This window comes from Sorex araneus, chromosome 5 (assembly GCF_027595985.1).
Source record: "Sorex araneus isolate mSorAra2 chromosome 5, mSorAra2.pri, whole genome shotgun sequence".
In the NCBI taxonomy this organism is placed as follows: Eukaryota; Metazoa; Chordata; class Mammalia; order Eulipotyphla; family Soricidae; genus Sorex; species Sorex araneus.
In genome coordinates, this window is record NC_073306.1 from 84897553 (window position 1) to 84913913 (window position 16361).

A 16361-nucleotide genomic window follows, 5' to 3' on the forward strand; every position below is an offset into this window, starting at 1 on the left:
GTTATGTTCCCGTGGTCTTTATCACATGGGTTTTGTTTTTGTTTTTTGTTTTGGAGTTTCTGTCACACCCAGCAGTGCTCAGAGCTTACGTCTGGCTCTATGCTTAGGGTTCACTCTTGGTAGGGTTTGGGGGACCCTGTGTGGTTCAGGAGATCAAACCCAGATTGATTGGCACAGGAAAGAACCTTCCCCTCTGTATACTGTCTCTCCAGCCCAGAGACTCCGGAATTCTTTTTCCCCTGCCTGGCCAGAAGGTTCCCATCTGCCTGTGTCAGGAATTAAACCGAGGTCCTTATACATGGCAGCCAAGTGCTCCACCACTGAATCACATCCCTGTCTGGCTACCCCTTATTTCTTCTATAACTCATAGTTCTCCCTGAAATTGATAACTACCTGACTGTTTCTTCTTTGACTTGGTTTCTATATATGTGTCGTTAATGGAACCCCCAAACTTATTTTTCTTTAATTAGTGACAGTATGGAAGGCAGGGCATTTGCCTTGCATGTGGGTGACCTGGGTTCAATCCCTCGGGCTGCATGTGGCTCCCTGAGCTTTACCAGAAGGGATCCCTGAGCACGGAGCCAGGAGTAAGCCCTGAGCTCTGCCAGGCACTGCTGCGTAGGGGCTCCCCTCCTGAAAATTGTTTTAAATGTTAGGCTGTGTGGTTTACAATATTATTCATGCACACAACCTTCCAGCACCAAACCCTCTATCAGTGTCCACATTTCTCCACCATTGTCCCAGTGCTGCCCTCAACCCATCCCCAAACCCAGTTATGTAGACTAGTTTTCAAACTCTTTTATTTTTATTTATTTAATTTTTAAAAATGTAGGAGTTCTGGGGGCTGGAGAGATAGCACAGCGGGTAGGGCGTTTGCCTTGCATGCGGCCGACCCGGGTTGGATTCCCAGCATCCCATATGGTCCCCTGAGCACCACCAGGGGTAATTCCTGAGTGCAGAGCCAAGAGTGACCCCTGTGTATCACCAGGTGTGACCCAAGAAGCAAAAAAAAAAAAAGTAGGAGTTCTGCTACTTATTTAGCCACTACTAAGCTGACTGATACGGGCATGAACTCCAGACAAACTCTTTTATTTTATTTATTTTTTCTTTTATGGGATGCTGGGAATCGAACCCGGATCGGCTGCGTGCAAGGCAAATGCCCTACCCGCTATGCTATCACTCCAGCCCTGACAAACTCTTTTTTTTTTTTTTATATATATGGAACGCTTCACGAATTTGTGTGTCATCCTTGCGCAGGGGCCATGCTAATCTTCTCTGTATCGTTCCAATTTTAGTATATGTGCTGCCGAAGCGAGCACGACAAACTCTTTTAAAGATATAGAATTACTGGGGCTGGAGCGATAGTACAGCGGGCAGGGCGTTTGCCTTACACGCGGCCAACCCGGGTCCGATTCCCAGCATTCTATATGGCCCCCTGAGCAGTGCCAGGGGTAATTCCTGAGTACAGAGCCAGGAGTGAGCCCTGTGCATCGCCAGGTGTGACCCAAAAAGAAAAAAAAAAAAAGATATAGAATCACTTTTTGAGTTGGAGTGATAGCACAGTGGGTAGAGCATTTGCCTTGCACGCCATCAACCGGGTTCAATTCCCAGCATTCCATATGGTTCCCTGAGCACCGACAGGACTAATTCCTGAGTGCATTACCAAGTGTGACTCAAAAGACAAAAAAAAAAAAAAAAAGGGAGGGGGCTGGAGCGATAGCACAGGGGGTAGGGTGTTTGCCTTGCACGCGGCCGACTCGGGTTCGATTCCCAGCATCCCATATGGTCCCCTGAGCACTGTCAGGAGTAATTCCTGAGTGCAGAGCCAGGAGTAACCCCTGTGCATCGCCAGGTGTGACCCAAAAAGCAAAAAAAAAAAAAAAAGAAAGAAAAGAATCACTTCTTAATTCCTTAAACACAATAGGTAATTCTTCTGTCCCCACACTCTTGGTTTTTTTTTTTTTTTTCTTTTTGGGTCACACTCGGTGATGCACAAGGGTTCCTCCTGGCTCTGCACTCAGGAATTACTCCTGGCGGTGCTCAGGTGTCCCCACACTCTTATTCCTGGCTCTGTGCTCAGGCATCACTCTTAGTGGGGGGGCTGGGCACTCTTGCAATGTCTGGGATCCAATGGGATCTGTTGCATGCAAGGCAATAGCTCTACCCTCTGTCCTCTCCACTTCCTGGGACACTGCCTGAGGTGCTGGAAAGAGTACCAAAGATAAGGTGCTTGCTTTGTTTGTGGCTGGGCCCAATCCCCAATACTGCATGTGGTCACCTGTGTCCCACAAGGTATGATCCCTGAGCCCTGAGCCAGGAGGCCAGGTGCAAACCTGGAGTACCATTCGGGATGTGATCCAACCCCTTCCCCCACAAGAAAAGACAGTTCTTTCTTTGACTGAAACCAGTACGAATTGCACCTGTCATCAACAAACAAAAGCAAAACTAATCTCAGAGCATCGCTATTGTCGGAATATGGCTTTCCATACATTCTCCTGCATTTCCCTCCATCCCAGGAGGGACCGTGTGACTTGAAACCATTATTTCACCAGCCTGTTATATATCTCAAGAAACGTGTGAAAGAACGGAAAAAAAAAAAAGAATGAATAAAATGAAAGATTGAATGGGAGTTTCGTGCAAGAGAGCTGAGTTTAGGAGGATCTCAAATTCTAAGGGTGTCCTCAGGTGTTCTACAAGTCCCAATCTCAGCTCACAGAGGGGCTCCAGAGGAGAGAACTAGCTCCAGGGAACCCCAGCCTGAGAGACTTGTCAGCAGAGCAGGGGGAGACCAAGAAAAGACCGTGACCAGGAGTCCTGCCGCAGTGACTACAACTCCCAGAAGGCCGCGCGGGGGCGGGAGCTAGCGCTGACTTCCGGTCTCGGCGTCCTGCCTCTCCGGGAAGGGAAGGTGCGGTGCAGACAGGTAGGGGCCGCGGGGTAGGCTGGAGGTTGGGGTGCAGGGAGGGCGAGAGCCACGGAGGAACTGCGTGGCTGCTCGGTGGTCTGGAGAGGGGTGAGAAAGAAAAGGGACTGGGTCCCCAGTGAAGAGGGGAGTGGTCTGGAGGTGACCTCGAGCCCCCTTTCTCCTCCCGCAGTGACTGCAGTGACCATGACGAAGTTAGCGCAGTGGCTCTGGGGACTGTTGCTCCTGGGCTCCGTCTGGGCGGCCCTGACCCTGGGAGCCCTGGGTCCGGAGCTGCCCGCGGCATGCCGGGAGGTGCTGTGGCCGCTGCCCGCCTACTTGCTGGTGTCTGCCGGCTGCTATGCGCTAGGCACCGTGGGCTACCGCGTGGCCACTTTCCACGACTGCGAGGACGCCGCCCGCGAGCTGCAGAGCCAGATCCACGAGGCGAGAGCCGACTTAGCCCGCAGGGGGATGCGTTTCTGACCCCCCCAACCCATTCCCGCCACACTCCCCACGCCCCATTAAAGACCATGTTTATTTTCTAACTTTGTTTAGTCTGAGTCCGGAGAATGGGAATTGGCATTCTGTGTCCCCGCCGTCAGACTAGGCCGGCTAGGCCGTCTCAGCCTTTCTGCACCCTTGCGCGCTCCTCCTTTTTGCTCCCCTCTTAAGAATTCTCAGGATGAAAATGTCTTGGCATTCTCCTGGTCCTACTCCTTCAGGGTGGTGCTTGGTGAAACTTACTTTAGTTCTTAGCAACATTCAAGCCCAATTTCTTTGTTATTTTTGGGGTGGTGGTGTTAACACTCCACATTGCTCAGGGCTTACACCTGGATCTGTGCTCAGGAATCTGAGCATTCCTGGCAGTGCTTGGGGACCCTATGAAGTCCCAGAGAATGAACCTGGGACAGGCTGCATGCAAGGCATGCACCTTCCCTACCGCCCCATCTCTCCTGCCCAAACCGTTTCTCTTAAGGCTGTCTTGAGTCTTCACATCACTTGGTTCTTTCTCTTGTGTTTGGACCACACCAGTGGTGCTCAGGGATCACTCCTGACAGTGCTTGGGGTATCATACGGGGTGTTAGGGATCAAACCTAGGTTGGCCATGGCAAGACACATGGTGTGCTGTTACCCCAAGCCACTCAGCTAGCTATTCTGAGCCAATAATAAGTGACTCTGTGGGGACCAGAGTGATAGCACAGTGGGGAGGGCGTTTGCCTTGCACGTGGCCCACCTGGGTTTTATCCCAGGCATTCCATATAGTCCCCTGAGCACCAACAGGGGTGATTCCTGAGTGCAGAGCCAGGAGTGACCCCTATGCATCTCCAGGTGTGACCCAAAAAGCAAAAAAAAAAAAAAAAATTTTTTGGGTCACACCTGGTGATGCACAGGGGTTATTCCTGGCTCTGCACTCAGGAATTGCCCCTTTACCCCTGGTGGTGCTTAGGGGACCATGTGGGATGCTGGGAATCGAACATGAGTTAGCCGTGTGCAAGGCAAATGCCTTACCTACTGTGCTAATGCTCCAGCCCCAAATCAGTGTCTTTTTATCTTTCAATCTTCAACCAAACCAGGCAGGTTGAAAATCATTTTAATGGATAAGACATTACCAGGATGGAACCCAGGTCTTATCCACTCAAGGCAAGGACTTGACCATTCAGCCACATTCCCAGCCCAAGAATCACACAAGAAAATGAACCTTGAGGGGCTTGAACGGTAGTCCAGCAGGTAGGGCACTTGCCTCGCATGTGGCCAACCCGGGTTTCATCCCTGGTGCCCTGAGCCTGCTGGCAATTTCTGACCACAGAGCTAGGAGTAAGCCCTGAGCACAGCCAGGTGTGGCCCCCAAACAAAAAAACCACAGGAGAATGAGTCATGAGAGGCAGGAGTTGCGAACAGTTTATTTTAAGGCACATTCTAAAGATTTCTCCCCAACCTCCCAAATTAAAAAATGTCATCTCAAAAATAATAAAAAATAAAAGTGATTAATCTCCCAGGTCCCATCAAAATGAATCTTTCTTTGGTCCTTCAATTCTTGAAGTCTCTTTGAGACAGCCTTGGAGTTCTATAGCAGGAATGGCTGAAACAAGGCATTCTCTTTGGTAACATTTTGATATTAAGGTGCTGGACCTCTTCAGGTTTGCAAATGCTGGTAGCTCCTGTCTCTCTCCTGTGGGTACTTCCAAAAGAGCCAGAGGCGAAGGAGGCTGGTGAGAATGCCAGGAAGATTGGGCACCTGAAATCATGAGAATGCTGTAAGAAAAAGAGCAGGATTTTCCCACTTGCACGCCTGCTCCCTCCCCACTCTCTGTTCTGCTCACTGTAATGTAAGGGTCCTGGAAACGGAGCCCGTAGAAGGTCCAACAGGCAGAGGAGAGGAGGGAAGCAATGGTCAGTGGCCAAGAGAGGCCTTGTGTAGACTTGGTGTGAATGATCTTGGCCTGTGGAAAGATAAAGGACATGGTTAACCCAGATGCAGAGTGAAATGCTTCCCCTGGGCTGGAGAGAGCTCAGGGGCTGGGGCACATTCTTCTTTTTTTTTTCCCCTTTTGGGGTCACACTCAGCGATGCACAGAGGTTACTCCTGGCGGTGCTCAGGGGACCATATAGGATGCTGGGAATCAAACCTGGGTCGGCTGCGTGCAAGGCAAATGAGGGCTGTGCTATTGCTCCAGCCCCCTGGAGCACATGCTTCTCATATAGGAGGTATGGGCTTGAGCCCCAGCACCACACAGTATGCCAGCTCCTGCCAGCAACAATCCTCAGCACTAAACCAGGAGTAGCCTTCGCATTTATAAAAACTCCTGCCTTGTCTAGTCATTTTTTTTCTTTTTTGTGTATTGGGGTACCTGGCAATGCTCAGGACTTACCCTGGCTCTGCTCAGGGGACCAGATGAGATGCTGGGGATCAAACCCAGATTGGCCGTGTGCAAGGCAAGCACCCTATCCTCTGTACTATCGCTCCTATCCCTTGCCTGCCAATTTTCATTTTTGCTTCTTGGGCCACACCCAGCAATGCTCAGGGCTTACTTCCAGCTCTATGCTTGGAGATCACTCCTGGCAAGTCTAGAGGGGGCCATGCATGGAGCTGGGAATGGGACCAGGGTCAGCACAAGCATGGCCAGCGCCTTCCCTCCTGTCCTATCTCCACTGCCCCAATCAGAGGAAAACCTAGACATGTTTGCTGGTGTTGTTACCCAACCTTTCCCTTCCATTTCCTGTTCACCCGTTCCACTGCATTCACCTTCCAAAGTCTGAATCTTACCTTATTCAGGAGAAGCTACTGTCTCTGGCCAAGGGAGATTGACCTTTTTTTAAAATAAAAAACGTTTTGGGCTACACCCACCAGTGCTCAGGGGTTACTCTTGGGTCTGCACTCAGGAATGATTCCTGCTAGTGCTCAGGGGACCTTATGAGATGGCAGGGGTCAAACCTGGGTCAGCAGCGTGGCAGGTGAAAGCCTTTCCTGCTGTACTGTCCCTCCAGCCCCACTTGACCCTTCTTATCTCCCTCACCTCCCTGGACACTCACCAAGTCAGCCATTGGTGAGAGGTACATGGAGATGGTGCAGATACAGCAGAAGAGGCCCAGCTGCTGAAGCTGCTGTTCCTCAGGTACCAGCAACCAGAAGTAGCTGAAGGCCAGGAGCAAGATGCCCAGCAGGGCCGTGGTCTGGAGGAGCACCGTGCGCTGCAGTGGGGAGAGTGGTCTTACTTCCAGGAGAGCCCCCCAAGGCCCGCAGAGATGACTGCTGCAAACAGCTCCACCCTTTTGGCCTTCGGGCCACATGCAGCAGTGCTAAGGGATCACTCTTGGCAGTGCTCAGGACACCCTGTGTGGTGTGGGGATCAAACCCAGACGGGCTGCGTGCAAGACAAGTGCCTTACCGCCATCCTCTCTTTTCTCTTGGCCTGTTTTTTCCCTCTTTCGAACCCTTGTCTAAGTCTCCAGGATCACACTTCTCAGCCTCTTTCCCACCAATCCCTTGGGCTCATGTCTGCTCACCCACAACACGGAGGCTTTCCGGGATTGGGCAGGGTGTTTGTTGTGATCTGGGTACACACAAGTGGGAGACTGGTCAGTGCTTGTGCGATTTGAATGGGGAGCAGCGCAGAGCATCTCATTCTCAGCCACTGGGTGGGTTCAACGGGGCATTATCTAGGCAACAGGCCCTTTCCCCTTAAGTTGTCGGGGAGCAAGGCATCAGGCGGCCAGCCTGGAAAAGGGGCGTGTGTCAGGAGGGCTGTGACATCTGGAAGGCCTGTCAGGCGGGAGGGGCCTTCCAGGAAAAGAGCTGTGCCAGTCTGCTGTTCTTCTAGGAAGCACGTCTGCAGTGCCAGCAGGGCAAGGCGCGCCACGCAGAGGGGGGTGAGGGAGGGCGTCTACCTTCCGCGGGCAGAAGTGCAGATACATCAGGACGTACAGGGTCTGCAGCGCAGTGCCCACGGCGTTGACGATGATCACCGTCCAGTCTCCCTTCAAGGCCCCGTAGCTCAGCCAGCTCAGGGTGCTGTGGGGGTGGAGGGGCATGTGCTGGGGGTGAGTGTGGGAAGGGGGAACCTTGCGCTCCTCCGCTCCTCCCCCTCGGGCAGCTGTCGCCCCTCTCACTTGATGTCCGTGGTGAGAAAGGGCAGGAACTGCACATGGTCCACGCTCCGAGTCTTCCATATGTGCCTGAAGTCCGAGCTGTAAGGCACCCCGAACCCCAAGGCAGGGTGAAAGGTGGGAAGGGGGAACCCGGAGTGGAGATCCCGCTGCCTGTCGTCCTTCCGGTCCCGCCCTCAGCCCCGATCAGCGACCAGCCTTGTTCCTGGACCCCGGCTCCCTCGACCCCATCCCCCGGTGCGGGGGGACCCCAGGACCCGGACACAGCCTGAGGCTGCGGCCGAGTCGCGGGGCCCCGCTTTCGGCTTCCCTGATTTCCTGGTCCTGCCCCAGCCCAGCCCCGCGGCGCTCTCACAGGCCGGAGGAGAACATGCAGAGGGTGAAGAACACGCAAGCTCCGGCAAGGAGCGAGTCGCCCACGCCGCCCGCCTCCATCCCGCCCGCGCAGGGATTCCCGCACGGCGCGCACCGCGCCAGCGAGCCGCGTCCGCTGCCCGCGCCGCCGAGGCCCCGCCCCGCGCCGCCGGCCCCGCCCCGCGAGGCCCGGCCCCGCGCCCGGCCCGCCCCCGGAAGTGGAGCAGGAACTCGGTCTCTCCGAGCACGGCCGGCCGGAACTCAGGCCCCGCCCCTGCCGGCGCCGGCCCGGGCCCTGCCAGGCACCTCGGGGGCAGGGCCCGAGGCCTCCGCAGCTTTGTTCCAGGCACCCGCCGGGCCCGATGCTCTTGGATCACTCACTCCTCATCCCGGGACTCACCCAGTCCCCCAGCCTCGAGTCTTCCCCCCACGGACCGGGAGCTTACGGAGTCCTGCTAGACCCCCAAGCCGACTTCCAAATACAGCCCCAACCCCGGGAATAGCGCGGGGGAGTGGAGCCAAGGCAGAGCCGGAGTGGAATGGCTAGAACCCATAATCCGCACGCAGGAGGCCCCAGGCCGATTGCACGACTGGGTTTGACCCGAGCACGGAGCTGGGAGTAGCTGCTAGCATTGCGGGGTGTGGTGACCCCCCTCCAAATAAAAAACAAAGGCGGCAGGGGAGACAATTCAAAGGGTTTAGCCCACGCTTTACATTGCTGTAAGCCCAGGGCTGATCCACCACGAGTGACCCCCTTCCCCGCCCCCCCAAGCGCTGCCCCTATGGCCCCCCAAAAAAACAAACTGCTTCTCATCCAGAGCTCCTACACATCAGAGCCTTCATTGCCCAGAATTGGGAGGTTTTCCCTTTGCTAAACTTCCCGGGCTATCCCCTAAATAAGAGGGTTTGCCAGGAGCCACCAAATCTCCTCAGGATAACCCACCTTCCTTTCAGTCACAGCCCAACACGCCCTGCAGGGACTTGGCCAGTATTGGTTCTATATCACAGAGCACGTATCACTGCCTCCACCCCCCTCAGTCCTGCTGCTGGGAATGTTCCCTCCCACCTCCCACACTTCTCTTGGTGGGGCTCTGGGGCGGATGCATGCTTCAGCTGGCATTGCCCCAGCCCTGACTCACCGTGAGTACCTGAACGGAATGGTATGCCAAGGCCCAGGGCCCAGAGGGGTGGGAGTGAGCGAGACTGGAGAGGAAGCGCTTCCCAGAGTGGGTTACAGGCTAGACAAACCCCAGTCCTTTTCCTTTTTACTTTTTTTTGATAGGGGGCACACCTGGCCCTACTCAGGGCTTCCTCCTGGTTCTGCTCAGGGATCACTCATGGTGGGGCTCTGCGAACCCTATGTGGTGCAGGGATTGAACTGGGGTGGGCCAGGTGCAAAGCAAGGCCTCTCCAACCCACCCCGCTGTCCTATCTCTCGTGCCCCTGTCTCCAGCCTCTTGACTGCTGAGGGCATGTGTTCTTCCAGAAAGGCAAAGTATCACACACCACAAGGGACTCTGTGGTCCTAAATAAGGTTGGAGGAGCAGATGACACACATCCAAAAAACAAGTGGCTTTATTTCAAGATGAGGAACTACAATGTTCCTTTGTATAAAAAAAAAAATCCAGTTATAGAAATCAGCACGTGCGCAAATGCATGCACACGCACACACACACATGCGCGCTCGTACACACACACACACACACACACACACACACACACACACACACACACAGCAGGTTTATATATACAGATCCTGTAGTGTGGGTCCTGCCCCTCAGGCTACCTCCAGGCACAGACTGCGCTCGTGGGCACTGCCCTTCCAGCAACACTCTGAGAATAGGCTGGCACCATCCTCCCACTGGCACAGCTCTGGGAGAGACTGCAGTTCGCCCCTACAAACCTCTCCACGGTGGCCCCACCAACCAAAGTCTTGGAGGAGGTGCAGGGTCAGCCCAAGCCTTGCGTCTCTCCTGTACCAGGCTTCCAAGCCAGGCACTGTCTGGCTTTTCCTCCCATCAGTTCAGCTGTGCATCCTGGCCGAGCTCTGAGTCCATCTGGATGTGCCCAGGTCGTTCCAGTTGGGCTCCTGGGATGCCCTCTGTTGGAGTCCCAGCAGATACAGCATTTTTCTTTGGCATATGGGCAGGAACGGCAGAAAAGGCCCTTCTTCCCACGACCCTGTCCATCTCTTTGAGGTGGACGGTGGGGTCTGCACTGCTAGACTTGCCAGCCTCCTTTGGGTTGAAACCCTTAATACTGACCCGTTTTGAGGCTGCTGCTGGCAGCTTGTGCATGTAGGTCCCAAGTTTGGAATTCTATTTGGGACTGGCCCCAGGACGGGGCGCAGGAAGAAGTCTGCCTCTGCCTCCTCTGCCCAGTTCCACTCCTTCGGCCGGATGTAGTGGCACCTTCACGGGGCCTGCAGCAGCAGGAAAGGCAAGAGCAACACGGCCCAGGCCAGTGGGAAGAGGCGTGGAGCAGCGCTGTGGCCGATGCTGTGGAGCACCTGCACCGCCGGGTCATCTACAGAGACAGGAGAGCACGGGTACTCCGGTGAGCAGGCCCACAGCCGCACTGACCCCCACCCCAGCACCAGTTTTCCCAGCCCCTGCAGGGCTAAGAAGCCCCCTATGGGCCCGGCTTCGTCCAGCAGACCTCTCCTGCTGTTCCTGCTGCCTTACCTGCTGGAAATCTCTTGTCCTGTGGATTGACGTGGGCTTGAGGACTGTGAGCTAAAAGGGAAGGGAAAGAGGTCAGGCCTAGGGCAGGGAGCATAAGGCTGGGCACTCCCCCCCCCACCACCACCACCACCAGACCAGACCTAGCAGAGATGAACAAAGGGGGTCATGAGGGACCTGACACTCACTGATTTTCCCGTTGACGGTCACCTTCAACCGTAGGCACTGGTCCTCTTGGAGATGGATGGGTTTGGCTGCAAGATAAAGCCACGGGGTTTTAAAGCAGGAAGCTTAGTAATCGAAAAGCAAACACCACTAAATTTTCTTTCTTCTTTTTTGCTTTTTGAGTCACACCCAGACATACTCCTGGCTCTGCACTCAGCAATCACTCCTGGCGGTGCTTGGGAGGCCATATGGGATGCCGGGGATCAAACCCGGGTAGGCCATGTACAAGGCAAACACCCTCCCCGCTGAACTATTGCTCAGGCTCCAAGCCTGCTTTCTTGCACCTTACTTTTGCCCAATTTAATTGCCCAGTACCCATTTTAGACTAATCCCTGGCTGCAGTGGGAGTCAAGAGAAAAGGCGCTTTTCCCACCCCACACTCCTCCCTTCACTCCTCCAGGCCTGCAGAGGGTGGATCCCTTCACCATGTACTCCCCTCCCTGAGCTATTTGATTTATTCTGGGTTTGGGGGCCACACCCAGCAGTACTCAGACCTCACTCTTGGCAGGACTCAGGAGATGATATGTGCAGCAGTGGTTGACTGTGTTAAGACAAGCGTCCTACCTAACTGCGGTACTAACTCTCTGACCCTAAGCCCCCTTATTATTTTTATACTTTTGGGGTTGAACACCAGCCTTCATGTTGCTGAACCCTGTCCAGGCCCTGCGCCATTTTACTTCATTTCTTTTTCTGTTTTGTTTTGTTTTGGAGGCCACACCCAGCGATGCTCAGGGGTTACTGCTGGCTCTGCACTCAACAATCATTCCTGGTGGTGCCTGGGAGACCATATGGATGCCAGGGATTGAACCCGGGTCAGCCATGTGTAAGGCAAATATACTACCCACTGTACTACTGCTCCAGCCCCTTAATTTCTTCTTTTAATTTTGGGGGCACATCCAGTGGTGCTGGGGGCTGGGGGGTCACTCCTGGCAGTGCTCTGGAAGATCCTGCAGTGCTGGGGATTAAACCTGGGCCTCAAATGCAAAGACCCTGCTCCATCCCGGCCCTTTTCTATTCTCCAATATCAGCCCCGCTCACAGGTGCATCCTTGGCCCATTCTGTACAAAGTTGTCTTAAAACCTGGCCAACTGCCCCACGGCCTATTTGCCCTTAGGATCAGACACATGTCCCTTGTGCTCCGGCTCCGCCTGGAACTATCCTGTCTATTCTCCTAGCGGACCCCAGGCCTCCTGCATGCAAAACCTGTGCTCAGCCCGTTGAACCCTCTCTGCCACACACATCTCTGTGTCCCATGCTCAGTGGCCATCTGTGCCACATTTGTGCCAGACACAAAAGCAGAACTGAGGCCGGGAGAGAGCAGGGGTCCAAGTGGAAGGGCGCGGCTGTGTCCCCATGGCACTCACAGATGTAGTAGTAACTGTGTCCCTCTTTGAACTCCTTGCCCAGGGTGAAGGGGGTGAAGCGCTGGAACTTTTCAGACAGCTTCTCCGGGCCGTGCCGGGCATTGGGCTGGTTGCACTGCCAGCGGACCTGGTCCTTGGACTGGGGCTGGCACATCTCGTACTGCTCCTGCTCCACCAGATACAGCGTGTACCGCTCCATGGCTGCTTCTGCCACGGTGTCATCCTCGTAGTGAGGACAGATGATATCCAGGTAGTCATTGAGGTGCACGCGCACTGTGTAATCCTCATTTCGGAACCTGGGAAGGGGCACAGAGGGCAGGCGGGGCGCTGAGAGGCTAGGCCAAAGCCCCGTCCTGTTCCTGAGAGGTTCCTCCCAGTTATTAGCTGCTCCTGATATTTTTTTTTTTGGGGGGAGCCACACCCTATGATGCTCAGGGCTGACTCCTGCCTCTGCACTCAGGAATCACTCCTGGCGGTGCTCAGGGGCCCCTGTGGGATCAAACCCAGAGCTGCACTGTCACTCCGGCCCCTGCTCTCCATCTCCTAACCATCTCCAAACACTCCCCCATCCCTGTCCCCCATCCATCCTCAAAAGAGTCACCACTTGGCATCCTGGCTCTGAGCTCAGGGATCACTCCTGGCGAGGCTTAGGGGACTCTATGTGGTGCCAGGGATTGAACCGGGGTTGGCTGAGTGCAAAGCAAGTGCCTGTGTGCTCTCTCAGGCCGGCCTACCTTCCCTGATATTTACCCAAGCCTGTGCTTCTAGATACTTCCTTAGCTCAAGGATCGTTCTTCAGAACTATGTCCCCCGGCTCTTCTACTGGCTGCTCCCGAGGGCTGTTAGCCCTCAGCCTGAGACCTTCTGTGGCCCCAGGTGAGGATCCAGGGGGGCCCTCCCTCCTCTATTCCAGCCCCCATCACCCTCTTCCCTCTCCCCCACCCCACACGACCTCACAGTTCCCAGCTGCTCCTTTCCCTCAGACACCCAGGTCGGGGCCTGGAGCTCTGGGAGTGACATCTCACATGGAGAAGAGCAAGTCCCCCTGTCCCCCTGAGCCTTCCCTCTAGCTGCTCCCCTCTCTGAGAGCACTCCCAAGAAATCCCTGCCCCTCTATGTCCCAACCCCTCAGCACCCTTTTCTGGAGAAGGGGGACTCCAGAAAAGCATGAGTTCTCAGCTGGGAGTTTCTTTTTGGGGGTGGGGCGGGGCACAGGCCATACCCGGTGGTACTCAGGGTTGACTTCTGCTGGGGCTTGAGGGGCCCCGTGCAGGGCAGGGAATGACCCAGGTTGTGCAAGCAAATACCTTTCTCTGAACTGTCTCTTTGGTTCCGTTTCCCCAGGGACCGCCCCCCCCCCCCCCCCGCCCCACTGCAGGCTCCTGTCTGCCCAGTGCCCCCACAGCTGCACACTCCGGGCTCCAGTGCGGGTGGGGTCCTGCAGAGGGGAGAGCAACGCCCCACCTCCCGCTCCACGCTGGTCAGCTTCTCTGAATTCCCCCAGCCCTGCCAGCTGGAGACTCAGCAAATTGGCTGCCAACTTGCTTCCAAGTGAGGCCCTGGGCATGGGTGGCGGGGGAGGGGCAGGAGCTGGGCCAAGAGGGCTGTGAGGTGGGCACCCACTGCCCAGTCAGCAGGCGCCCTGAGAGGCCTGGCCCAGCTCAGCTTACTGCAGCCGCCCCTCCCCGGGAGGGAGAGAGAAAGAGAAAGAGAAAGAGAGAGAGAGAGGAGAGAGAGAGAGAGAGAGAGAGAGAGAGAGAGAGAGAGAGAGAGAGAGGGAGGGGGGGGAGAGAGAGAGAGAGAGAGAGAGAGAGAGAGAGAGGGAGAGAGAGCGGCGAGAGAGCAGAGAGAGGCTTTTAAAATTCCTCTCTGGAGAGATAAACATAGAAGCCATTTCAGAACAGGTATTTCAGCCCAGGCCTGGCGTCTTTCCTCCACTCCCGTGACGGCCACTGACTCACACCTCCTCCACCTCTGCCGCCCGCCCCAGCGCCCATGGGAACCTGGGAAGGATTACCTGGTGGCACAGGACAGCCCCCAAGACCCTCAGAATAGCCCCCAGGACTCTCAGAATGCCACTGTGCCCACTTGTGTGTGGGTGTGGGGGGGCACTGTCCTCCAGGCCAGGGAACTGGCAGGTCCCAGCGGGTGGGCACCTGCCCCGTCCAGCAAAGGACCACCAAGTGCCCAGCACACAGTGACACCGCCCTCTCCTCCCCTTCTGAGGCTGGAGATCCCAGGGCCAATGCCCACTGCCCTGAGTCACCCCTGCCCGGTTCACTGCCACCTCATCTCTGCCCCTGAGCTGGGCGGGAGCCCAGACTCCACACGGGGCTGCCCTCTTTGGGCCTGGGTATGGTGCATGTCGTAAGAAGGGATGGGCACACTTGGGCCCTACCTCCTGGGGTGCAATCTGCTCCCCTCACTCCTGCTCTGTGTGGGAAAGGGGGGCAGCGGCGTCAGGGAAGGCGGGGAGGAGGGGGGCAAGGAAGAGGCTCCTTCCTGAATGAGAGGAAACCTGGGAGCTTGGGAACGGAAAAGGCCAGGGTCGCCCCCTCCCTGCTCCCGGCTTCCTGTCCCCTCCTCCTTCCCAGCCAACACCTGGCATGGGCATAAACAAGGACTTTGCTCTCTCCCACTAACACAAGATGGGGTTCAGGAAGCAAAGAACAGGGAGCAAGGAGCATGGGGGGATCAGTGCCGCCCTGGCAGCTGATGGGCAGGAGGGCACTGCCGGGGGGGGTAGGCAGCTGGCTCCTCTGTGGCCTCCCCAACCTTCTACATGAGGGGCCCCTCATCAGCCAGACTGCTCCAGGGTCAAGGGGAGAGCTGGCACCCGATATTCTCAAGTGGTGCTTGGGGACAGGCATGCTTAGACCTGGGGCGGCTGAGCTGAGTGAGGACATGCTTGACCCCAAGCTGCACCCACTCTCTGCCCTTCCCTGCCTACTCACCCGTCCTCCCTCCCCCCCTCCGTTTTCCCCGCAAATATTGTTCCCATAACTTCAGAAAACTCCAGGGCAAGAACAAAAGGTCCCCACGGTGCTTCTTCCTCTCTTACCATTTGCCTCTGAGCCCTAAACCTACTAGGGAGAAATTAACTCCTTCCTGCAGGCCTACTAAAGCCCTTTCAACCCCTTCCACCTCACAACGCTCACCCCCTGCTTCAGTTTGACTACTTGAACATCATAAACAGGTGGTTCCCTGGGCCTAGCCCCCACACCTCAGTATCTGATAATACTGCAAGAGACTTGCAGGTGTCAAATATGGAAGAGAGGGTTGCTGCCCGCAGTCCCGGGGCCCCCAGAGACCTCCCCATACCTGTCAGAGTGGGCAGGCGCCCAAGGACTAACGGGGGCGGCCACAGACACTTTTCTAAGGAAAGGTCCAGTCCGGGAACGCCGGGGGACGGTCCCGGCTGCAAGCGGACGCTGCGCGCGCTGCTGCCCAACGTGGGGGTAAACAGCCGGGCCGGGAGGCCGGCAGAAGTCATGCCAGTGCAAGCAGTCACGGTGGGTCCGCCCGGCGCCGGGACAGTCACCCGTCTGCGGAATCCCGCCCTCCCGGGCTCAGCGCCCCACGACTGCGCTCGCGGGGTGCTCGCGAACCGTGAAGTCTGGGGAGGCGCCGGTGCCCGCCGCGCTCCCGGGCCCGAGACTTGGGGCTTACTTGGGGTTTGAACTGTTCCAGAAGACGGTGTGGCGGTCCGCAGCGGCCAGACTGCAGCATAGACCCAGAAGAGGGGCCCAGAGGAACTCCATCGCGCGGGGGTCCTGGGGGTCGGGGTCGGGCTGGCCGCGGGTTGTATCCGCCGCGCCGCCCGCACTGCGCGCCCAGCTCTGGCCGCTCGGCCCCGCGACTCCGCCTTTTGGGCCGGCGCCGCCCGCCCCGCCCCGCCCCGCCCCGCCCGGCTCGCGGCTGCCCGGGGGCTGGGGGGCTGGGGAGGTGGAGGAGGGGCGCGCGGTGGAGGAGGGGCGCGCCGGCTCCGGGCTGTTGCTGCTGCGCTCCCTTGTGGGTTGGCGCGCAGCTTGGTGGGCTATGCGGGGGACCCGGGTCTGACTCCCCCGGCTCGGTGGCGGGCGGGGGACGCGAGCGGACTCGCACCGACAGGTCTGCGCGCTCGCGGGCGCGTGCAGGTTCGGGCTCAGCCGCGCGGCCAGCGGACCTTGCGGGGGGCCGAGGCTGCCCTGAGCTCCTGCACCTTTCCCGGGCAGCCTGGCACACCGG

General features: G+C 56.8%; 3 protein-coding genes and 1 non-coding gene across 4 annotated transcripts; 1 reads left to right on the forward strand and 3 right to left on the reverse strand.

Annotated features, from left to right (window-relative positions):
- Nucleotides 1-1212: 1212 nt before the first annotated feature.
- Nucleotides 1213-1319, reverse strand: LOC129405220 (U6 spliceosomal RNA). The gene has a single exon (XR_008630403.1). It is a non-coding gene; the product is annotated as a U6 spliceosomal RNA (small nuclear RNA).
- A 1456-nt stretch (nucleotides 1320-2775) lies between these two features.
- DPM3 (dolichyl-phosphate mannosyltransferase subunit 3, regulatory) lies at nucleotides 2776-3450 on the forward strand. The gene is made up of 2 exons (XM_004619275.2): nucleotides 2776-2923; nucleotides 3096-3450. The coding sequence occupies exon 2, from the start codon at nucleotides 3110-3112 to the stop codon at nucleotides 3386-3388; it is 279 nt and encodes a 92-aa protein (XP_004619332.1). The 5' UTR covers nucleotides 2776-2923; nucleotides 3096-3109; the 3' UTR covers nucleotides 3389-3450.
- A 1328-nt stretch (nucleotides 3451-4778) lies between these two features.
- On the reverse strand, nucleotides 4779-8016 carry SLC50A1 (solute carrier family 50 member 1). The gene is made up of 6 exons (XM_004619273.2): nucleotides 7866-8016; nucleotides 7514-7591; nucleotides 7292-7415; nucleotides 6437-6595; nucleotides 5227-5346; nucleotides 4779-5141 (listed from the first exon to the last, which is right to left on the reverse strand). Exons 1-6 carry the CDS (start codon nucleotides 7943-7945, stop codon nucleotides 5040-5042), a joined length of 663 nt encoding a protein of 220 aa, XP_004619330.1. The 5' UTR covers nucleotides 7946-8016; the 3' UTR covers nucleotides 4779-5039.
- A 1405-nt stretch (nucleotides 8017-9421) lies between these two features.
- EFNA1 (ephrin A1) lies at nucleotides 9422-15991 on the reverse strand. The gene is made up of 5 exons (XM_004619194.2): nucleotides 15804-15991; nucleotides 12135-12430; nucleotides 10734-10799; nucleotides 10549-10599; nucleotides 9422-10390 (listed from the first exon to the last, which is right to left on the reverse strand). The coding sequence occupies exons 1-5, from the start codon at nucleotides 15893-15895 to the stop codon at nucleotides 10278-10280; spliced, it is 618 nt and encodes a 205-aa protein (XP_004619251.2). The 5' UTR covers nucleotides 15896-15991; the 3' UTR covers nucleotides 9422-10277.
- Nucleotides 15992-16361: the final 370 nt, after the last annotated feature.

Excerpts from the sequence above, each read along its gene's own strand:
- DPM3 (XM_004619275.2), top strand. The coding sequence starts at position 3,110 with ATGACGAAGTTAGCGCAGTGGCTCTGGGGACTGTTGCTCCTGGGCTCC.
- SLC50A1 (XM_004619273.2), bottom strand. The coding sequence starts at position 7,945 with ATGGAGGCGGGCGGCGTGGGCGACTCGCTCCTTGCCGGAGCTTGCGTG. Across the intron at positions 7,416-7,513 it reads TTTCTCACCACGGACATCAA|CACCCTGAGCTGGCTGAGCT; the intron begins GTGAGAGGGGCG and ends CCACCCCCACAG. Across the intron at positions 6,596-7,291 it reads TGCACTTCTGCCCGCGGAAG|CGCACGGTGCTCCTCCAGAC; the intron begins GTAGACGCCCTC and ends TCCCCACTGCAG.
- EFNA1 (XM_004619194.2), bottom strand. The coding sequence starts at position 15,895 with ATGGAGTTCCTCTGGGCCCCTCTTCTGGGTCTATGCTGCAGTCTGGCC. Across the intron at positions 12,431-15,803 it reads TGGAACAGTTCAAACCCCAA|GTTCCGAAATGAGGATTACA; the intron begins GTAAGCCCCAAG and ends GCCCCTTCCCAG. Across the intron at positions 10,600-10,733 it reads GACCGTCAACGGGAAAATCA|CTCACAGTCCTCAAGCCCAC; the intron begins GTGAGTGTCAGG and ends CTTCCCTTTTAG.